Here is a 21467-nt window from a genome sequence, read left to right as displayed (position 1 = left end):
TATATTAGTTGTTGTTGTTGTTGTTGTTGTCAAAATACTCTTACTTAAATGATGGCAAAACTGGTTGACAAAATGAAAACATCTGTATGTGTTAACTGAAAATGATTCCTGTATGTCCCCTGTATGTAAACGTGCATGTGCATCTATGTAAGTGGAAGTAGGAGAAAGTCAGCATACGTGTGAGTTTATGTTTACATTTCTGGATGCTTTTGTGTGATTTTTGATATACATCAGCTGTTGCCATTATTCACTATCCTGCTGTGATCATGTTGTTTCAGGAGAAAGTCAGCAGATGCTGAAGTGTTGAAGCTCAGATGGACAAAGATCTTCCAGATGCAGCATTCGGTAAGATATGATTTATAAAAATAATGTATGCTTATTATTATTATTATTATTATTATTATTAAGCCTTTGCTTCTCCTGCTGCCAAGTTAAAATGCCAGCTATGAGAAAGGTATATCAGTTCTGATCCTTTGATTTTGACGTTCTTACCAGTTTGCACAGAACGAAAAATGTAAAAATGTGTCTGCGTGTTGCAGGACGGCTACTGGGAGTTCACCACTGAACTGGGTGAACTCGTGAATATCGACGTAGACCTCTTCGCCAATGTGTTCCTGAAAAACAAGGGCATCCAGTCTCTAGGTGAGAACTCTCAGAACCTGTTTCAGACCTTCAGAGTGGAAATTGTTTTGTCATTTTAGATAATTTTGACCAATTTTCTGGGACTATAAGGTTGGGGTTATTGAGTGGAAACAGACATATTCACATTGTTCGCTTAAGTAATAGTAACAGCATATATGTATGTGTGTGGTGTAGGTGTGAGGGCCCATGCAGACATCCTGAGGCTGTTGGCGACTCTTCTGGTTCTGCAGCTGATGAGGGTGGAGAAGCTGGAGGAGGGCAAACTGCTCCGCACCCTCTTCTGCCTGGATGACTCCTCTCTGCCCAGGTCTGTCTAAAACCACTCAAAAAAACATGAAGACACTGAAACAAATAATTAAAACAATATGACCCGAGTCTTAACTTTTAGGCACACAATGCAACCATGATACATGTTCAAAACAGGACAAAAACAAGTGTGATGTCTCATGTTAATGAAGAGCCACATGAGGTTGAATTAGAATGACATGTGGGCACTTTGTGTACAAGAAAACAAATACTTGGTGTACACTGCTTAAGGTGGCAATAGATAAAGAAACATGGGAAGCTATTCTGCAATTGCCCTCCAGAATATGAATATGCAATCAATATATCAATTATATCAATATGTCCAAATTGTCCTAAATGCAAAGTAATCACTGGAACTAGACTACATCGTCTTTGGGAGTGCAAAAATGTTTTAATTATTCTAGAGGGTAATAGGGATGGGAAAAAAATTAATTCACCTATGTATCGCAATTTATTTTTTTTACGATTATGAAACGAAACTAAACAAGTAGAAAACAGCGGAGGGTTGGCGTGGATATGACTTGCACCCTCACATGTTAAATCCAAAGTGGTAAACACTACACATCCAGTAAAGGATGGAAACACTTTGGGTTTCACACATTGGCAGTAAAAGCAGAACTAGACATCACGGCTAAAGCTGCATGCTAACTCTGTCACAGACAGGAAACGTTATCGTATCGCAGTAACGTGCGGTCGAGCCGGACGTCGCTCTCATCTCCGTGGTCAAATGGGCCGACGCTACGACTGTAGAGCATCCATATACTGACATTTATGTTATATGCATTCAAACGGCCCCGATGGAGTATAAAACATTACATGTCCCTTATAAATTAAAAAGAAAATACCACTAATTTGTGAGGGTCTTTATTCTTAGATTTTTGAGTTGCTGGTAAAATGTAATACATAATTCCTGACAGTGACTGATATATTTGACTACAGGACATCTCTGACTACATACATGCTGAAAATCAAACATGGATGGTTTCTAAAATCATCCAGAGCAAAAAATTACAGATATTCCCAGAGTGGCACCTTATCTCTTTTGGTAACGACTGGCTTTTTCTTCCAGGCCTGAGCAGTGGGAGGAGGTGAAGAGGGCGGTGGACTGGGTTTGCTGGGCTGACCGTCAGTACCCGTGTGTCTACAGCCGGCTGGAGTTTGGTTTGAGCTGGGAATCCTCCACCCGTCAGCTGCTGGGCTTCGAAGGCCTCCCTCCCTTCTCATCTCTCACTGGTCTGAACCTGCAGAGGACCGCTCCCCATCTGCTGGTCCGCTGAGCAGGCCAGCATGAAGAGAAGATAATGTGAGGGAAGTCATTACGCTTTGCCGTTTTGAGATTATCTTTTAGATTTATTTTGACATAGATATATGCACGCATTTCTTTGGCTTACGTAAAGCATTTCAAGCTGCCTGTCACTGCGTTTATATACACTTAAATAACCAGATACAGGTGGCTTTCTGCAGTCACCTGTTTCCTAAACTTTACAAGAAATGTATTCCTTAATTTGGGTAGGGGATTTGAGAGCTAGATTTCTCCAATTTATTGGCCATGTATACTGATATTAATTGTGTTTTTACTTGTACACATGTTTATGACAAAGCCTTCAGACAGACAGCGAAAGTATCACTGTGACCGCAGAGCGGCAGGATAAAGGGAAAGGTCATGACATCCAGAATAATCCAAAATTAGACTAAAATTGAAGCTACTAGAGTGCTGCAGGAAAGAATCCTAAAAACAGGAAATGAGTTAGCATTTTAGCACTTTCGGTTCCCTCATCTGAAAGTGGTTTATTGAATGGGTTTTTATTTAGATGCCTGAGATAAGGTCTGTGGTCAACACAAGCTGAAGAGATTTTAACGCTTTGTTCTACGACAAAAAATACGTCGGTAATAATCCCACTCCCGAATGTTGAAGTTTTTATGTGTCTTAAAAAAGGCTGTCGATAAATGAGACTACGAAACTTCATCACGCCGACACATCCGCCTTTACAGCCTCGTTGTGTTTACTCGCACTCATGCGACCGTGGTGTAGTTCCTTAATAGCCTAACGTTAGCTTTTTACTTCTGCCGATTGCATTCACACTTAAAAAATCATAAAAGTGGTGTTCATTCGTGAAGATTATCTTACGGAACAAAATGTTTGTTTGCCACAGAGCTTATTTGACAGAACTCAATGGAAAAATCCCATTTGCTTTTTGTTGAGGGAACCCGTGCGACTGTAACTTCCGGGTTGGCTGACAAAAAATACGTCATCCCTGCAGCGATCAATACAGCAGCGCCTAGAAGTCTATTTCCTCTGAACGTTTGACTGTTAAATTTAGACACAGCTGTCACAGTCATACACACATAAAAAAAAATCAGGAAGCAGTCTTGTATCATTACTACAGTTAAAGGAATGTAGTAATATTTCCAAAATAAGGTCAGAGCAGTGGAGAAATCTGATGACAGACCTCAGGGTTGTAAATTAGCACCAGCCACCAGCCAAATGCTGGTAAAATATGCAAGTGGCTGCTAGATTTGCTTCACTCACGAGCCAAAAAAAACGAATCTATTGAGTAGCAGGTGGATGTTGAAATCCATCAGCCACAGTGGCAGGTGGACAAAAAAAAACAACCCTGACTGACCTGCTACACGTATATGTGCTGTCTGATTATCCGCGTTACCTGGTTTCTCTGAGTAACCTATGTTCTTGAGTGCATGTATATCTATTGTGTGTCTTAAAGGTGCTGTACCAATGAACTTGCCTTTCCCTTACATATCTAACTGCCTTTCAGCACCTTTGATTATTGTAGAATATGAGCGCAAAATGGAACAAAATACCAAACACTTACAAGGAGTAAATATAGAATGGAAACACGGTGTGCAGGTGGTAATTTACAGATCACGTTGAATCCACACAATCGCTCTTTGTTGCTACTTTTCCGTGTTTTAGCATCTAGCGCCAGTTTTGTTAACCTGAAGCGCTTACCGCAAGTATCTGTGTATCTATCAAATAAGCAGTGGTGGAAGAAGTATTCAGATCCTTAATTAAAAGTACTAATATCACACAGAAATTACTTCATTACAAGTAAAAGTCCGGCGTTCAAAACCGTACTTAGATATTGGATTTCTATTGCTTCTGCATGACTCTCAACATGGCGACGGCTGAGCTAACGGTGCTAACAGCAGGAACATGCACTTAAAGTAAGCGCGGCCAGCCCGGCGAGGTCAACAAAGCACAGAGAAGCTCTGATTACAACATACACACAGAGGGAGAGAGACTTCATTCTCTGCTCAGGTAGACATTAGTCCACTATATCTTTACATAGCAAATAGTTGTTTGCTGTTATATTAATGCTCTGGATATCATATAGAGCACTTTTAATTACAAGTATGTAAGTATTTTCAGCTAAATGTGCTTAAAGTATGAAGAGTAAAAGTACTCGTTGTGCAGTAAAATGTTCCCTGTCAGTGTTTTACTATTATATTTGATGTCTCTGGATTAATATTACTGTAGCGTATGGGAAATTATCATCTGAAAAGTAACTAAAGCTGTCTGATAAATGATTTAAAATAAAAAGTAGTAGTAGTAGTAAAGTATAAACATTTCCCTCCGAGATGTAGTGGAGTAGAAGTATAAAGTTACATAAAATGGAAATACTCAAGTAAAGTACCTTGAATTTGTAGTTAAGTACAGTACTTGAGTAAATGTGCTTAGTTCCATTCCACCACTGCAAATGAGATATAACTTGCACACGTATTGGCAGGTGTTTTATCGCATGATCTTATATATATTGTGGTGGTCCATTTCTGGAATTGGCTGCACACAACTTGTTTCAATTGGCAAAAGAAAAACAAGATCAATATTTGAAAAAATATTTACAAAAAAGACCAGATTTAGCTCTTCTTCTAGCATCTGAACAAATTGTTGTTTCGAGATAAAAAAGGCTTCTCTACCACTTCTCATTTTTTTTCTCAGACACTTCCATATCGCATACTATTTCTTTTACTTTAGTACGTACTGCAAGTACTACTACGTACTTTGACCCTCTTGCTCATATATCCGGCGGCTTCTGTCATGAGCTGTCATGAAGGAGGGTTAAGAGGAGATTTCATGGCGCCATATCGTATCCTGTTGTTGGGGTACAACCATGGATGTATAAAGAGAACTGGATACAGCGTTGGCGACGGGCTCCCGTTCATTCCCATGAAAGTTGCTCAGTGGCGCATGAAGCCAAAATTGCTCGACTTCTGAGTGGAAAAGTACCCGGATCTTCCGGCGATCTTCCGCATGCATTGGGCCCATGGAGCAGGCGCAGTAGTGTCCGCTCGGTCACATGGCTAGGTCACGGGGTCACACCCGTCACGCTGTTGTCACGGCTTGCTAACTCCGCCTCCCAGCCCTCGCTCCAGCCTCGGTCTGGGTCACATGAACGGAGGAAGGAAAATACCTCTGGATAAGGGCTATTCAAGTGTTCACACTGAGAAGTTGATTCATTATCTGCTAATTTACAGACGTCTCTTTCCCAATGTAAGTATTTAAAAAAGTATTTTTGGGCCCAATGGCATCACGTGACGCACACGGAAGTTGTAGTACCGCCGTTTGGCCACTACGAAAATTGGCGTCAACGACAGGCGCTCATCCTGAGGGCTTAGGTAGAACACATGCAAAGTAAAATCTAGTCTGCACTTGCCAAAAGGCTCATTAGCTGGCGCACAATCATAAAACATGAGGTTGATTGATTTGTGTCACTGAGGCGTCCACAGGGAGGGTGTCATAGTAGCCTACTTTATGGGTAAGAATTACAATTCTGCAATTATTGAAAATATATTTAATATAAGACCATAAACAAATGCTTTCTATTTGAAAACGTGATATTGTATATTGGCCGCCATCCATCCGAGCGTACCCAAAAAGTTCCGGCAGGCCATCTTAGAACTTTAACCCTTTCACAGTGTGTTTTCACTTCATCAAAGTTATTCAGCGTTTGGTTGTACTTAGCTCAACCCTCGTGTCACTTCTGGTTGCGAAAAAACCAAGATAGCAACGACCAAAATGACGAACTCGAGGCTTCAAAATGTCAGCCCACAACCAATGGGTGACGTCACAGTGTCTACGTCCGCTGCTTATATACAGTCTGTGTGGCTTGCATACTGCAAAATGCAGATTCAATAGGACATCCTGTTTTTTTTTGGCACACTGCATTTGACATTGTATGTATTGGGACATGCTTAATCTTTTTCTGGCATACTACATCTTGGTATTGGAACGCACGCTTACCACTATAAAGTGAAGACCACCTTCCTGAAAATGATTTTGAAATGATATGAAGTGTAACTTGTTCTTTGTTCTGGTGGTAGTTGACATTGTCTTTGTGTGTAATCATGAACGCATTAAAAATCTTTCAAAATCTTCCATGTGTGATTTTAATATCTTTTATTGTGCTTATCTTCGTATTAGATTCATTCTGTAGGAGACCTCTGTTGTTTTTTTACGTCCCTTCCACACAGCAGCCCTGCAGTCTTTGTCTACATGGTCCGAAGACGATGATTTCCCTTTTCACCACCCTGTCATGCTGTTAGGTCTTTTATTAAACCTGTTAAAAAGAACTGGATTGAAGTAATTGAAATAAATTGATATCAAAATATTTGTTTACCAACTCTCACATACTTTAATCAAAAAGTAAGAACAACTGAAAGTCAAGTATATACCTCTCTGTAGGCCTATATCCCAATTGAAAATAACTTTAGACTTACAGTGTTCATGTGACCGCCATTACACGGATGTGGAACTTAAAAAACAAAACGTGTTAGTGGTGGATGATTTTTGTACAAGATATTCTCATCACCTCGCAAACTTGTGACTTCCTCTTTTTTTAAAAAAGAAGAAATTATAACCAACCAGAGTTTCAGCATTTACATGTAGTCTGTGAGAGCTGACCCTTTAGGAAACAGTTGGCCACCTTATGAGCGATGGAGGAAATATACGCCAATGTTGAATATGAGAAGCCTGTTGACCCAGGACCTTCAACCAATCCCACAGGTAAGACTGTTCAGTCAGTCTGTGTATCATCATCTGATCACTTTTGACTGTATTTCTCTGTGTTCAGGTCGCAGGAGCTCAGAGAGGAGATTTCATGGAGCTGTTGTTCTCTGTCTGGGTCTGCTGAGTGTTTTCCTGCTGGCTGGACTCATCGGCCTCGGTGTCCACTGTGAGTCTAAATCACATTCACAAGATAAAGTCAGACTGAACTCGTGCTTATAGAAGCATCCTTCTACTCTGAAAGATGTACATGTTTTCCCTAGATATGTCTATCACTGTTAGGACCGAACCTGCCAAAATAAAAATTAAATGAATACAAAAATGACTCGATAAATAAATCAATATGTCAATAAATGCAGCAAGGATGATATAAAAAAAAATGTAGCCATTAATTAACTGATAAAATGTGACATAAATTGATATTTATGTTTTAATTTGCTTCTTTATTTATTTATTGTATTAATTCCGTTATTTATTTAGTCTTTGTCTAATTTTTTAAATGTAATGATTTTTAAATGTATTTAATTATGCAATTACTTTTATTTATTTATATATTTATTTTATATATTTTTTTAAATAAGTGTATTTATTGATGCATTTACGCATTTATTTATTTATTTACGCATGATTTTCCCTTTGGAAATAAATACATATATACAAAAATAAATATAAAATAAATAAAAGATAAATAAGTAAATTTAAAAATAAATAGAAATAAATACATTTATAAATAAAAGGGAAAATTAAACAGAAGAGTATATAATTAAGGGAAATTAATGAATGGCTACATTTATTTTGAATACTATTTTTGTTACATTTAATGACATATTTATCTATTTATTGAGTCACTTATTTATTTATTTATTCTTTTTTTATTATTTTGTTCCATCTTGTGCAGTACATTATAGACATGAGTGCAGCAGGTGTTTTGAGTTTCTGAGAAATGTATCTTGATTAATTTTAGACTCACGACGTGATGCAGATCTGTCCACTATCAAAGCCAACCTGACTGAGCGTCTCCAGGCCAGTGAAAACAAGCTGTCCTCCGTGTCTGCAGAGAGAGACCTGCTGAACGCCAGCCTCACTGAAAACACTAAAGAGTTGGACAAGCTTCAGAGTTTGTCCAAAGAGAGTGAGTGCTTGCGTGTGCCGTATTTATTTATTTTTTATCTATTTATTTATATGTTCATGGACAATTCCCCTTTAAAATTAAATACATACATACAAAAACAAATAAAAAAATAAATGCAAAATAAATAAATAAAAGATGGAAATTAAACAGAAAATTATATAAATAAGGGAAATTAATTAATGGCTACATTTATTTTTAATATTATTTTGCTACATTTAATGACATATTTATCTATTTGTTTAGTCATTAATTGATTTTTTTTATTATTATTTTTTTTTCCATCCCGCATATTTTTTCACTTTTCATTTATTTGATTTATCTGTCTTTTCTCGTTTTTCTCTTTTACGTTTTGCTTTTTTAAAGCAGTTTTGTTTTCAATATTTTAGACATAAAAGAAACCAAACAGCCAAATTAACAAAACAAGGACTCATTTCATTTTGGTGGTGTATTCAAATTGAATTTGGTGCAGATCATCATCACAGCATTTATCCAGTATCAACTTATCATGGGGCAAAATAAGGAAATGTAGTCTTGTGCAATACATTATAGACATGAATGCAGAAGGTGTTTTGAGTTTCTGAGAAATGTATCTTGTTTCATTTTGACTCACTTCGTGGTTCAGATGCAGATCTGTCCAATATCAAAGCCAACCTGACTGAGCGTCTCCAGGCCAGCGAAAACAAGCTGTCCTCCGTGTCTGCAGAGAGAGACCTGCTGAACGCCAGCCTCACTGAAAACACTAAAGAGTTGGACAAGCTTCAGAGTTTGTCCAAAGAGAGTGAGTGCTTTCATTTTGAATTAATAGTTTACATGCAAAGATTAACTCAGTGAATACTTTATGTCATTTGCATAGAGATGCGCCCTCTAAATGTATATGCCCTCTCAAAGTAGTGCCATGATGTTGGATTTTACAGGGACTGTGATAAATGATTCAAATGTAGATCCCACTGTTCTGTTTGCAGAAAAAAAGTAAACTTTTTTTACTCAGATTTTATGCATATGGTGGTGTGTTCTTTATACCTTGACAGTTTTCCTAAAATTAGATTTTAAAAAATCGCAATATATCGCCTTACTTACAGTATCGCAATATATCACAACATATCGTATCGCCAGATTTTTGCTAATACACAGCCCTAGACTCTACAGTATATAGAAAGATGGACGACATGACAGCTCCCCAAAAGTGAAGCCAAAACATCTGGATCGCCCCCTGGTGGCTGGCTGCAGTATAGCTCATAAATCCCGCCCCCTTCCATGTTAGCAGATGGGACATGGGCCAAACTAAAAAGGATAAAGTACACGTCAGACACATTTTTCCCAAAGATGGTTTCTGTCATTTTAGTTAGTAGTTCTTTTCATGCTGATGTATGTTCAAGTGTTACATTTTCTGGTAAGTTTGGTTTTAATTTATTTGATGATATAATAAAAAGGGGATGAGACATCTTGATTGACAGCTTGATTGAGTCTTGTTGATCTGTATTGAATCTTGTTTGTATCTTACAGAGAAAACATGTCCTGCAGGATGGACGATGTTCAGTTCAGCCTGTTACCTCCTCTCTGGTGGGACTGGTTCCTGGGATAGAGGCAGAGAGGACTGCAGAAACAGAGGAGCACATCTGGTGATGATTGACAGCGTTAAAGAGCAGGTGCAATGTGTCTTTGTGTATGTGTGTGTTTGCAAATTGATATTGAAATATATATATTTTTTTACCATTATTCTAAAAAGGATTTATTTTATAAATTAAATTTCTAGAGAGAAAACGTAAGTTGCAGTTTAGTTGTATGGGAACGTGATATTTAAGAGACCATATATCTAAACAAATTAATAATTACTTTATCTCACTGTGGACAACGTAAAAACAAACCATTTTCTTTTCTTCTTCATCTTCAGATAAATACGTAAACTGCACATATTGTGATTAAAACTAAAATATAATGTGAGTTTCTTTATGTTGAACAGACGTTTGTTGCTGGGCTCACCAAGAAAAGGACTTAGATTGGTTTGAATGACAAAGATGTGGAGGGGACCTGGAAATGGATCGATGGAACTCCACTGACTCTGATGTAAGCCTTTACTTTGATATATAATATAGATATTAACATATACAGCTATCATTTTATATTTTTGAGGAACTGTATTTCTGTCAGAGATTTACAGTATTGTAATTCTTTGTTCATTAACCTGTTAGGAACTGGGAGTTGAACGAGCCGAATAATGGTGGTAGATATGGTGAAGAGGACTGTGCACATACCATACCTGAAACCACTCGGTGGAATGACCTGTCGTGTGAATCTGCTATGCCGTGGATCTGTGAGAAAATAGCTTAATGTTGGTTATATGTTAATGCAACACAGTCGCACAGCAGTTCGTGAAGTAGTCACGAAGTTTACTGATTCTTGTACTTAGATACGAATTCCTCATTTTTTTCAGGATGGTCAACAAGAAATCAATTCGTATGTAATCTACGTAATTGCGAGTCAGAAAGTATACCAAGTGGCGAACGCAGCATATGGAGGAGGTCGGGGTAGATGGGTGGGTGGAGAAAAACACAGGACTTTCACCCAGGAGACCGCTGTTGGTGTCCTGTGTGAAACTACAAGTCAAAGTTGATTTATTTGTCACTTAAGTTACAGCACTTCTGGAGTTATTTTAACCAAAACCACGATCTATTCCTAAAACTAACTAAGTAGTTTTGTTGCCTAATCCTTACCAAGTCGATCTATTCCTAAACCTAACTAAGTAGTTTTATTTTTAAAAGACTGGAGAGGAAATTAACATGTGCGTCAAAGCACAAACAATACGTTGTTGAAAGTCGTGCTGAGCGTCACGAAAAAAAAGGGAAATTTGTGTCTATGTACACAAATCAATTTTGCAACTTTTTCACGAACTGCCTTGAGACTGTGTTGGTAGATGTAATTGTTAATTAAAAAACGCTTTCTCCATCTACCGTCTCTAAATGGAGCACTTGAAGTAGTTCAGCATATTTGATGATGTTGATGTATTTGCATGATTCTTGCACTTTTTGGGGGTTTTACCAAAATGGTTGAATGCACTTAATGTAAGTCGCTTTGGATAAAAGTATCAGCTAAATAAATGTAACGTATCCATAATAATTTATTGTGGTGTATTATTTGATTATATTTTGCATTATTAATCAGAATCTGTAGCTATTGTACTAAGTAACTAGTAGCTAAAGGTATCAAATAAATGTAGTAAAAAAGTAAAAAAGTACAATATTTGAATAGAAGAAGAAGAAAGTAGCATAAAATGGAAATAAAGTACATCAAAAGTATACTGAATTACAGTACTTGAGTAAATGTACTCTTACTTACTTTCCACCACTGGTTTTGTCCAACTAGCATGAGAAGCTGGTTGTTTTTCAATATATTCTCCTCTATAGATATCTATGCTGTATATGTATACAGTGTGTACTGTATAAATCTTTATCACATGCCTGCACGGTGAACGGAGAATCCAAAAATGTAAAAAATTCCTGATGAATTGATGTAAATTCATATCAAAATCTTTGTTTAGAAACTCTCACACACTTTAATCAAAAAGTAAGAACAACTGCAAGTCAAGTATATACCTCTCTGTTGGCCAATAAGGCAAGAATACTTCATTATACTTTTCTTAAGTATATCTCGATCAAAAGATTGCGTACAAATATAAGCCAAGTAGACTTGTCTGTGTACTTGTCTGTATAAGCTGAGTATACTTAAGTATATCTCTGATAAGTACATACAAAATAAACTAAAAGTACAGTTTAAAATAAGTATACTAATAGCACACTTGAATAAACTTTTATTTGGTAAGGGGTCGTAGCTCCTGTTGAGTTCTTTCAAGGTCAGCAATCCGTTTTGAATCCCAATTGAAAATAACTTTAGACTTACAGTGTTCATGTGACCGCCATTACACGGATGTGGAACTTACAAAAAAAAAGTAGTTTCAGTGGTGGATGATTTTTGATAAGATACTTTCACCACCTCATAATCTTGTGACTTCCTCGTTACTTTTAGAAAGAAAAAAAGAAGAAATTATAACCAACCAGAGTTTCAGCATTTACATGTAGTCTGTGAGAGCTGACCCTTTAGGAAACAGTTGGCCACCTTATGAGCGATGGAGGAAATCTACGCCGATGTTGAATATGACACGTCTGTTGACCCAGGACCTTCAACCAATCCCACAGGTAAGACTGTTCAGTCAGTCTGTGTATCATCATCTGATCACTGTTGACTGTATGTCTCTGTGTTCAGGTCCCAGGAGCTCAGAGAGGAGATTTCATAGAGCTGTTGTTCTCTGTCTGGGTCTGCTGAGTGTTTTCCTGCTGGCTAAACTCATCAGCCTCGGTGTCCACTGTGAGTCTAAATCACATTCACAAGATAAAGTCAGACTGAACTCGTGCTTATAGGAGCATCCTTCTACTCTGAAAGATGTACATGTTTTCCCTAGGTATGTCTATCACTGTTAGGACGGAACCTGCCAAAATAAAAAAATAAATAATATTTAAATACATATAAATAAATTACTCGATAAATGAATAAATATGTCATTAAATGCAGCAAAAATAATATTAAAAATAAATGTAGCCATTAATGAATTGATAAAATGTGACATAATTTCATATTTCTGTTTTTTATTTATTTATTTATCTTTGTATTAATTCAGTTATTTATTTTGTCTTCATTTAGTTTTCCCTTTAATTTATTTATGTTTCTTTAATTCATCTTTATATGTATTTATTTTTGCATTTACTTTTATTTATTTATTTTTACATTCATTTTTTGATTTATTTTATACTTATTCTAAATGTGTGTATGTATTTATGTTCTCATTTATTTATTTATTCATTCATTCATTCATTCATTTATTATTTATTTATTATTTATTTATTTATGCACAATTTGCCTCTAAAAATAAATAAATACCTAAATAAATAAATTTAAAAATGTAAAAAATAAATACATAAATACATAAATACATAAAAGGGAAAATTAAACAGAAGAGTATATAAATAAGGGACATTAATTAATAACTACATTTATTTTTAATATTATTTTGCTACATTTAATGACATTTATCTATTTATTGAGTCATTTATTTATTTATTTATTCATTATTTTTTATTTTGTTCCGTCCCCCATATTTTTTCAATTTTACTTTGTTTAATTTGTCTGTCTTGTCTCGATTTTCTCACTTACATTTTGCTCTTTTGAAACACTTTTGTTTTCAATATTTTGACATAAAATAAAAAACCAAACAGCCAAATCAACAAAACAAGGGCTCATTTCATTTTGGTGACATGTTCAAATTGAGTTTGGTATAGATCATCATCACAGCATTTATCCGGTATCAACTTATTCGCTTTTTGTGTAACAGGAGTATCATTTAAGACATATGCAGCGGTGGCATGTTGTATCGCTACTGTGAAAAACCTGCAGCTCTTTGATATGTTGCTTCAGTGTGATCACAATCATGGGGCAAAATACGGAAATGTAGTCTTGTGCAATACATGATAGACATAAATGATGCAGAAGGTGTTTTGAGTTTCTGAGAAATTTATCTTGATTTATTTTAGGCGCACTTCGTGGTTCAGATGCAGATATGTCCACTATCAAAGCCAACCTGACTGAGCGTCTCCAGGCCAGCGAAAACAAGCTGTCCTCCGTGTCTGCAGAGAGAGACCTGCTGAACGCCAGCCTCACTGAAATGACTCAAGAGTTGGACAGGCTTCAGAGTTTGTCCAAAGAGAGTGAGTGCTTGCTTGTGCCGTATTTAGATTTACTTTCTGTAACATTTTTTTCTCAGGTTGGTTGCACAAGAGTCACACTGCATGATATGATCACTGGTAGATGATATAATCTATATGGTGCAAAACTTTTCTTTCTGTTTTTTACTTTTGTCTTGTTCAGTCAATCAGGTTAAAAGTTAAAGAAAAAACAAGCAGAAAAATTTCGATTTTGAGTCTCAAACTGTCCGACAAGGTTACACCAAACACATGATCATCATCATTAAAGGGACATTCATTGAAAAAGTTGACCTCTACAGAACTAACTTCAGACACATTGACATGAGTCTTGTTGATCTGTTTTGTATCTTGTTTATATCTCCCAGATAAAACATGTCCTGCAGGATGGACGATGTTCAGTTCAGCCTGTTACCTCCTCTCTGGTGGGACTGGTTCCTGGGATGAAGGCAGAGAGGACTGCAGAAACAGAAGCGCAGATCTGGTGACGATTGGCAGCGTTAAAGAGCAGGTGCGGTGTGTCTTTGTGTATGTGTGTGTTTGCAAATTGATATTGAAATATTTTTTTTTTTTACCATTTTTCTAAAAAGTATTTATTTTATAAATTATATTTCTAGAGAGAATACGTAATTTGCAGTTTAGTTGTATGGGAATGTGATATTTAAGAGACCATATATCTAAACAAATGAATAATTACTTTATCTCACTGTGGACAGCGTAAAAAAAACATTTTCTTTTCTTCTTCATCTTCAGATAAATACGTAAACTGCACATATTGTGTTTGAAAGTAAAATATAATGTGAGTTTCTTTATGTTGAACAGACGTTTGTTGCTGGGCTCATCAAGACACACACTTGGATTGGTTTGAATGACAAAGATGTGGAGGGGACCTGGAAATGGATCGATGGAACTCCACTGACTCTGATGTAAGCCTTTACTTTGGTATTTAATATAGATATTAACATATACAGCTATCATTTTATGTTTTATTTAAATAAATAGATGGATTTATTATAGATATTATATTATGACTCACCTCAAGCAGTTTCTTCCAATGCTGAACTTTTAACGTTTCTAAAACTGCAGCTTTCAGATAATAAAGAATAACTAAAGAAAATATACACAATTTTCAGATTAATTGTTCTCCGTAATGTTTTCTTGTTACCAAAACACTGTTTTCCTCACACACACAGGCCCAAATGCATGTATGCACAAACAGGACCTATATATTTACATTATGACTGCCCCAAGAGTTATTATGAAGTCAGTTGATTATATACAACAGATTTGCTCATGTGTCAGGCACTGGCTTTTTTTTTTTTAATGAAACCCTGTTTTCCTCAGTGGAAGTGTAATTTATTTCTGGGACATAATAATTTTAAACCATTGATCAGCCAGTAACAGAACAATTAGTCTGCAAAGTGATATTCATGTAAGTAAAATGATCATGGGGAATTGCGTGTTTATGTAACTATAGAAACAGCTCTAATGCTTCACTAGTAGCTGTGGCAGCATTGTTGCTATTTGTGCAGCGTGCAGTTTACTTCAATGGTGACTGTCAACTGGGTGAAAACTATCACAACATCTTCATGTCTTAATACCACTAGAGGAACGTGAGAAACTTGTTTTGTCATTCGGTTGAACTGCTGTTAAAACAAATGGTTAGCAGGCACTTCTTCGCCACCTAATTTTAACTTTTCACACTGAAGTAGAGACCACATACAAAGAGGTCCTTCCTCTTTTCTCAGTAATAATGTTGGGTTGTTTTTCACCTTTGAGTATGTTGCAGTGTTACAGCTTGTGGTACAAAGCGCAGTCCTGCGTTCTTAGACCAACAATTCACTGCAGATATGACACCTGAGTATCAACCTAGAGAGCCTTATGATCCACTGAGGAACTGTATTTGTGTCAGATATTTACAGTATCATGATTCTTTGTTCATTGACCTGTTAGGAACTGGGCGGAGATCCAGCCGGATAATGGTGGTGGAGATGAATATTGGGGTGAAGAGGACTGTGCACATATCAGACCTGAAACCACTCAGTGGAATGACTGGTCGTGTGAAACTGTTCTGCCGTGGATCTGTGAGAAAATAGCTTAATATTGGTTATATGTTAATTCCTAATTTTCTTCGGGATGGTCAGCAAGAAATCAATGTAATCCACATAATCATAAACCAGGAAGTATAAAGAGCAGCTAACGCAGCACTTGAAGTAGTTCAGCATATTTGATGATGTTGATGTATTTGCATGATTCTTGCACTTTTTGGGGGTTTTACCAAAATGGTTGAATGCACTTAATGTAAGTCGCTTTGGATAAAAGTATCAGCTAAATAAATGTAACGTATCTATAATAATATATTGTGGTCTATTTGTTGATTATATTTTGTATTATTAATCAGAATCTGTAGCTACTGTACTAAGTAACTAGTAGCTAAAGGTATCAAATAAATGTAGGAGTAAAAAAGCACAATGTTTGCTTGTGAAATGTAGTAGAGTAGAAGAAGAAAGTAGCATAAAATGGAAATAATAAGTGAAGTACCTCAAAAGTATACTGAATTACAGTACTTGAGTAAACGTACTCTTACTTACTTTCCACCACTGGTTTTGTCCAACTAGCATGAGAAGCTGGTTGTTTTCCAATATATTCTCTTCTATAGATATCTATGCTGTATATGTATACAGTATATACTGTATAAATCTGTCACATGACTGCACGGTGAACGGAGAATCCAAAAATGTAGACAATTCCCGATGAATTGAAGTAAATTCATATCAAAATATTTGTTTACAAACTCTCACACACTTAATTAGAACAACTGCAAGTCAAGTATATACCTCTCTGTCGGCCAATAAGGCAAGAATACTTCATTATACTTTTCTTAAGTATATCTCGATCAAAAGATTGCGTACAAATATAAGCCAAGTAGACTTTTCTGTATACTTGTCTGTATAAGCTAAGTATACTTAAGTATACTGTATCTCTGATAAGTACATAAAAAGTAAACTGAAAGTATAGTTTAAAATAAGTATACTAATAGCACACTTGAATAAACTTTTATTTGGTAAGGGGTCGTAGCTCCTGTTGAGTTCTTTCAAGGTCAGCAATCCGTTTTGAATCCCAATTGAAAATAACTTTAGACTTACAAGTGTTCATGTGACCGCCATTACACAGATGTGGAACTTAAAAAACAAATAGTGTTAGTGGTGGATGACTTTTATACAGGGTGTTTTCAACACCTCAAAAACTTGTGACTTCCTCTTTTTTTAAAAAGAAGAAATTATAACCAACCAGAGTTTCAGCATTTACATGTAGTCTGTGAGAGCTGACCCTTTAGGAAACAGTTGGCATTCTCATGAGCGATGGAGGAAGTCTACGCCGATGATGAAAATAAATAATATGTAAATACATATAAATAAATGACTCGATAAATAAATAAATATGTCATTAAATGCTGCAAAAATAACATTAAAAATTAATTTAGCCATTAATTAATTGATAAAATGTGACATGAATGGATATTTCTGTTTTAATTTGCTTCTTTATTTATTCATCTTTGTATTAATTCCATTATTTATTTTGTCTTCATTTAATTTTCCCTTTTTATTTATTTATGTTTTTTTAATTAATCTTTAAATGTATTTATTTTTGCATTTACTTTTACTTTTCTTTTTAATTGTATTTATTTATTTTATACTTATTTTTAAATGTGTGTATTTATTTCTTTATTCATTCATTCACTTATTTATTATGCATTTACCTATGCACAATTTCCCTTTAAAAATAAATTGAATACATTTAAAAATGTAAAAAATAAATACATTTATAAATAAAAGGGAAAATTAATGTGATAAACCTGCAGTAGAAAATATGCTCCACTTATTGAAATCTGCAGCAGAGTTTCACTGTACGCTCTCTGATATGTTGCTTCAGTGTGATCACAATCATGGGTCAAAATACGGAAATGTAGTCTTGTGCAGTACATGATAGACATAAATGCAGAGGGTGTTTTGAGTTTCTGAGAAATTTATCTTGATTCATTTTAGACTCAACTTGTGGTTCAGGTGCAGATCTGTCCACTATCAAAGCCAACCTGACTGAGCGTCTCCAGGCCAGCGAAAACAAGCTGTCCTCCGTGTCTGCAGAGAGAGACCTGCTGAACGCCAGCCTCACTGAAATGACTAAAGAGTTGGACAGGCTTCAGAGTTTGTCCAAAGAGAGTGAGTGCTTGCTTGTGCCGTATTTAGATTTACATAGAGTAACATTTTTTCTCAGGTTGGTTGCACAAGAGTCACACTGCATGATATGATCACTGGTAGATGATATAATCTATATGGTGCAAAACTTTTCTTTCTGTTTTTTTACTTTTGTCTTGTTCAGTCAATCAGGTTAAAAGTTAAAGAAAAAACAAGCAGAAAAATTTCAATTTTGAGTCTCAAACTGTCCAACAAGGTTACACCAAACACATGATCATCATCATTAAAGGGGCATTCATTGAAAAAGTTGACCTCTACAGAACTAACTTCAGACACATTGACATGAGTCTTGTTGATCTGTTTTGTATCTTGTTTGTATCTCCCAGAGAAAACATGTCCTGCAGGATGGACGATGTTCAGTTCAGCCTGTTACCTCGTCTCTGGTGGGACTGGTTCCTGGGATGAAGGCAGAGAGGACTGCAGAAACAGAGGAGCACATCTGGTGATGATTGACAGCGTTAAAGAGCAGGTGCAATGTGTCTTTGTGTATGTGTGTGTTTGCAAATTGATATTGAAATACATTTTTGTTTACCATTTTTCTAAAAAGTATTTATTTTATAAATTATATTTCTAGAGAGAATATGTAATTTGCAGTTTAGTTGTATGGGAAAGTGATATTTAAGAGACAGGGTTGTTGTATATATTCAATTCACCCATATACTGTATCTAAACAAATTAATAATGACTTTATCTCACTGTGGACATTAAAAAAACATTAAAAAGAAACATTTTCTTTTCTTCTTCATCTTCAGATAAATACGTAAACTGCAAATATTGTGATTAAAACTAAAATATAATGTGGGTTTCTTTATGTTGAACAGACGTTTCTCTTTGGGCTCACCAAGAAACATACTTGGATTGGTTTGAATGACAAAGACGTGGAGGGGACCTGGAAATGGATCGATGGAACTCCACTGACTTGGATGTAAGCCTTTACTTTTATATTTAATATAGATATTAACATATACAGCTATCATTTTATGTTTTTGAGGAACTGTATTTCTGTTAGAGATTTACAGTATTGTGATCTTTGTTCATTAACCTGTTAGGAACTGGGCGTTGAACGAGCCGAATAATGGTGGTGGAAAATCAGAGTGGGGTAAAGAGGACTGTGCACATATCAGACCTGTAACCACTCAGTGGAATGACCTGTCGTGTGAAACTGTTCTGTCGTGGATCTGTGAGAAAATAGCTTAATGTTGGTTATATGTTAAGCCAACCCAGTCGCACAGCAGTTCGTGAAGTAGTCACGAAATGTATTGATTCTTGTACTTAGACATGAATTCCTCACTTTTTTCCTCACAAGAAATTAATTCATATGTAATCTACGTAATTGTGAATCGGAAAGTATACCGAGTGGCAAACGCAGCATATGGAGGAGGTCGGGGTAGATGGGTGGGTGGAGAAAAACACAGGACTTTCACGCAGGAGACTGCTGTTGGTGTCCTGTGTGAAACTACAAGTCAAAGTTGATTTATTTGTCACTTAAGTTACAGCACTTCTGGAGTTATTTTAACCAAAACCACGATCTATTCCTAAAACTAACTAAGTAGTTTTATTTTTAAAAGACTGTAGAGGAAATTGACATGTGCGTCAAAGCACAAACAATAAGTTGTTGAAAGTCGTGCTGAGCGTCACGAAAAAAAGGGAAATTCGTGTCTATGTACACGAATCAATTTTGTGACTATTTCATGAACTGCAGTGAGACTGTGTTGGTAGATGTAATTGTTAATTAAAAAACGCTTTCTCCATCTACCGTCTCTAAATGGAGCACTTGAAGTAGGTCATCATATTTGATGATGTTGATGTATTTGCATGATTCTTGCACTTTTTGGGGGTTTTACCAAAATGGTTGAATGCACTTAATGTAAGTCGCTTTGGATAAAAGTATCAGCTAAATAAATGTAACGTATCCATAATAATACATTATATTTTTCTGAATTACAGTACTTGAGTAAATGTACTCTTACTTGGTACTATGGTTAGCAGGCACTTCTTCACCACCTAATTTTAACTTTTCACACTGAAGTAGAGACGACATAAAAAAGAGGTCCTTCCTCTTTTCTCAATCATAACGTACTCATCATTTGGTTGTTTTTCCCCTTTGAGTATGTTGCAGTGTTACAGCTTGTGTTACAAAATGTAGTCCTGCGTTCATAGACAAACAATTCACTGCAGATATGACACCTGAGTATCAACCTAGAGAGCCTTATGATCCACTGAGGAACTGTATTTGTGTCAGATATTTACAGTATCATGATTCTTTGTTCATTGACCTGTTAGGAACTGGGCGGAGACCCAGCTGGATAATGGTGGTGGAGATCCAGAATGGGGTGAAGAGGACTGTGCACATATCAGACCTGAAACCACTCAGTGGAATGACCGGTCGTGTGAAACTGATCTGTCGTGGATCTGTGAGAAAATAGCTTAATGTTGGTTATATGTTAATGCAACACAGTCGCACAGCAGTTCGTGAAGTAGTCAAGAAATTTATAGATTCTTGTACACAAATTTCCATTTTTTTTCAGGATGGTCAACAAGAAATCAATTCGTATGTAATCTACGTAATTGTGAATCGGAAAGTATACCAAATGGCGAACGCAGCATATGGAGGAGGTCGGGGTAGATGGGTGGGTGGAGAAAAACACAGGACTGTCACCCAGGAGACTGCTGTTGGTGTCCTTTGTGAAACTACAAGTCAAAGTTGATTTATTTGTCACTTAAGTTACAGCACTTCTGGAGTTATTTTAACCAAAACCACGATCTATTCCTAAACCTAATTAAGTAGTTTTATTTTTAAAAGACTGTAGAGGAAATTGACATGTGCATCAAAGCACAAACAATAAGTTGTTGAAAGTCGTGCTGAGCGTCACGAAAAAAAAGGGAAATTCGTGTCTATGTACACGAATCAATTTTGCGACTATTTCATGAACTGCCGTGAGACTGTTGGTAAATGTAATTGTTAATTAAAAAACGCTTTCTCCATCTACCGTCTCTAAATAACTTTAAAAAAAAAACGCGATGTTGTCCTGACCTCGATTTTGCGGACCTGTCCATCACTGCTCGGGAGAGTGGAGGTGACAAGACCCATTGGGCACTCGTTGCGAGGCGCTTGACTCTGTTTTAGCAACACTATGTCTCCAACCTCCAGGTTCCGACGTGCTGTGTGCCACTTGCACCTTGGCTGAAGAGTATGGAGATACTTGCTTCTCCATCATGGCCAAAACTCATTTGCTAGTGGCTGCACCTGTTTCCGCTGACAATTGAAAAGATCCTTTTCATAGAAGCTGCCGGCTGGAGCAAGTACACCTGGTTTTTGGGTTAGGAGCATAGCAGGCATCAGCAGCATTGGAGAAGAGGGA

At 36.3% G+C, this 21467-nt stretch overlaps 4 protein-coding genes across 14 annotated transcripts in view; 3 read left to right on the top strand and 1 right to left on the bottom strand.

The window, feature by feature from the left end:
- parp4 (poly (ADP-ribose) polymerase family, member 4) overlaps positions 1-4381 on the top strand; it is a 37964-nt gene extending 33583 nt beyond the window's left edge. For all 6 annotated transcript variants that reach the window (XM_037789004.1, XM_037789002.1, XM_037789001.1 and 3 more), the window contains 5 exons: positions 153-179; positions 279-345; positions 540-642; positions 817-949; positions 2018-4381. In XM_037789004.1, coding sequence (XP_037644932.1) covers positions 153-179; positions 279-345; positions 540-642; positions 817-949; positions 2018-2225 — 538 coding nt within the window. In that variant the 3' untranslated portion in view covers positions 2226-4381. The remainder of the gene's footprint in view (positions 1-152; positions 180-278; positions 346-539; positions 643-816; positions 950-2017) is intronic.
- LOC119499822 (trace amine-associated receptor 13c-like) overlaps positions 1-21467 on the bottom strand; it is a 978627-nt gene that overhangs the window by 953677 nt on the left and 3483 nt on the right. The gene's annotated exons all lie outside the window — the stretch shown is intronic.
- LOC119499833 (C-type lectin domain family 10 member A-like) lies at positions 6647-20618 on the top strand. 6 transcript variants are annotated; one of them, XM_037789047.1, is made up of 6 exons: positions 6647-7139; positions 7935-8102; positions 8725-8880; positions 9606-9748; positions 14696-14775; positions 15803-16305. In XM_037789047.1, exons 1-6 carry the CDS (start codon positions 6920-6922, stop codon positions 15948-15950), a joined length of 915 nt encoding a protein of 304 aa, XP_037644975.1. In that variant the 5' UTR covers positions 6647-6919; the 3' UTR covers positions 15951-16305. The 6 variants fall into 6 exon arrangements, with proteins under 6 accessions (XP_037644975.1, XP_037644973.1, XP_037644972.1 ...); XM_037789045.1 differs by lacking the exons at positions 14696-14775; positions 15803-16305 and adding exons at positions 18927-19030; positions 20389-20618 and having other exon boundaries at positions 6650-7139; XM_037789044.1 differs by lacking the exon at positions 15803-16305 and adding an exon at positions 19155-19376 and having other exon boundaries at positions 6651-7139; positions 14672-14775.
- vtcn1 (V-set domain containing T cell activation inhibitor 1) overlaps positions 12079-21467 on the top strand; it is a 41084-nt gene continuing 31695 nt past the window's right edge. Inside the window, exons 1-3 of the mRNA XM_037789015.1 lie at positions 12079-12461; positions 13682-13855; positions 17914-18069. Of these exons, the coding sequence (XP_037644943.1) occupies positions 12242-12461; positions 13682-13855; positions 17914-18069 (550 nt within the window). The 5' untranslated portion in view covers positions 12079-12241. The remainder of the gene's footprint in view (positions 12462-13681; positions 13856-17913; positions 18070-21467) is intronic.

The sequence above is a fragment of the Sebastes umbrosus genome, chromosome 13 (genome assembly GCF_015220745.1).
Source record: "Sebastes umbrosus isolate fSebUmb1 chromosome 13, fSebUmb1.pri, whole genome shotgun sequence".
Lineage (NCBI taxonomy): Eukaryota > Metazoa > Chordata > Actinopteri > Perciformes > Sebastidae > Sebastes > Sebastes umbrosus.
The sequence above is the reverse complement of the archived record's forward strand: the minus strand, read 5'-3'. Positions and strand labels throughout refer to the sequence as shown.

What these genes read in the sequence shown, in the direction of transcription:
- LOC119499833 (XM_037789045.1), top strand. Translation starts at nt 6,920, where the DNA reads ATGTTGAATATGAGAAGCCTGTTGACCCAGGACCTTCAACCAATCCCA. An exon ending in CATCGGCCTCGGTGTCCACT is followed by an intron (nt 7,140 to 7,934) that starts GTGAGTCTAAAT and finishes GATTAATTTTAG; the next exon opens with ACTCACGACGTGATGCAGAT. An exon ending in GGAACTCCACTGACTTGGAT is followed by an intron (nt 19,031 to 20,388) that starts GTAAGCCTTTAC and finishes TTGACCTGTTAG; the next exon opens with GAACTGGGCGGAGACCCAGC.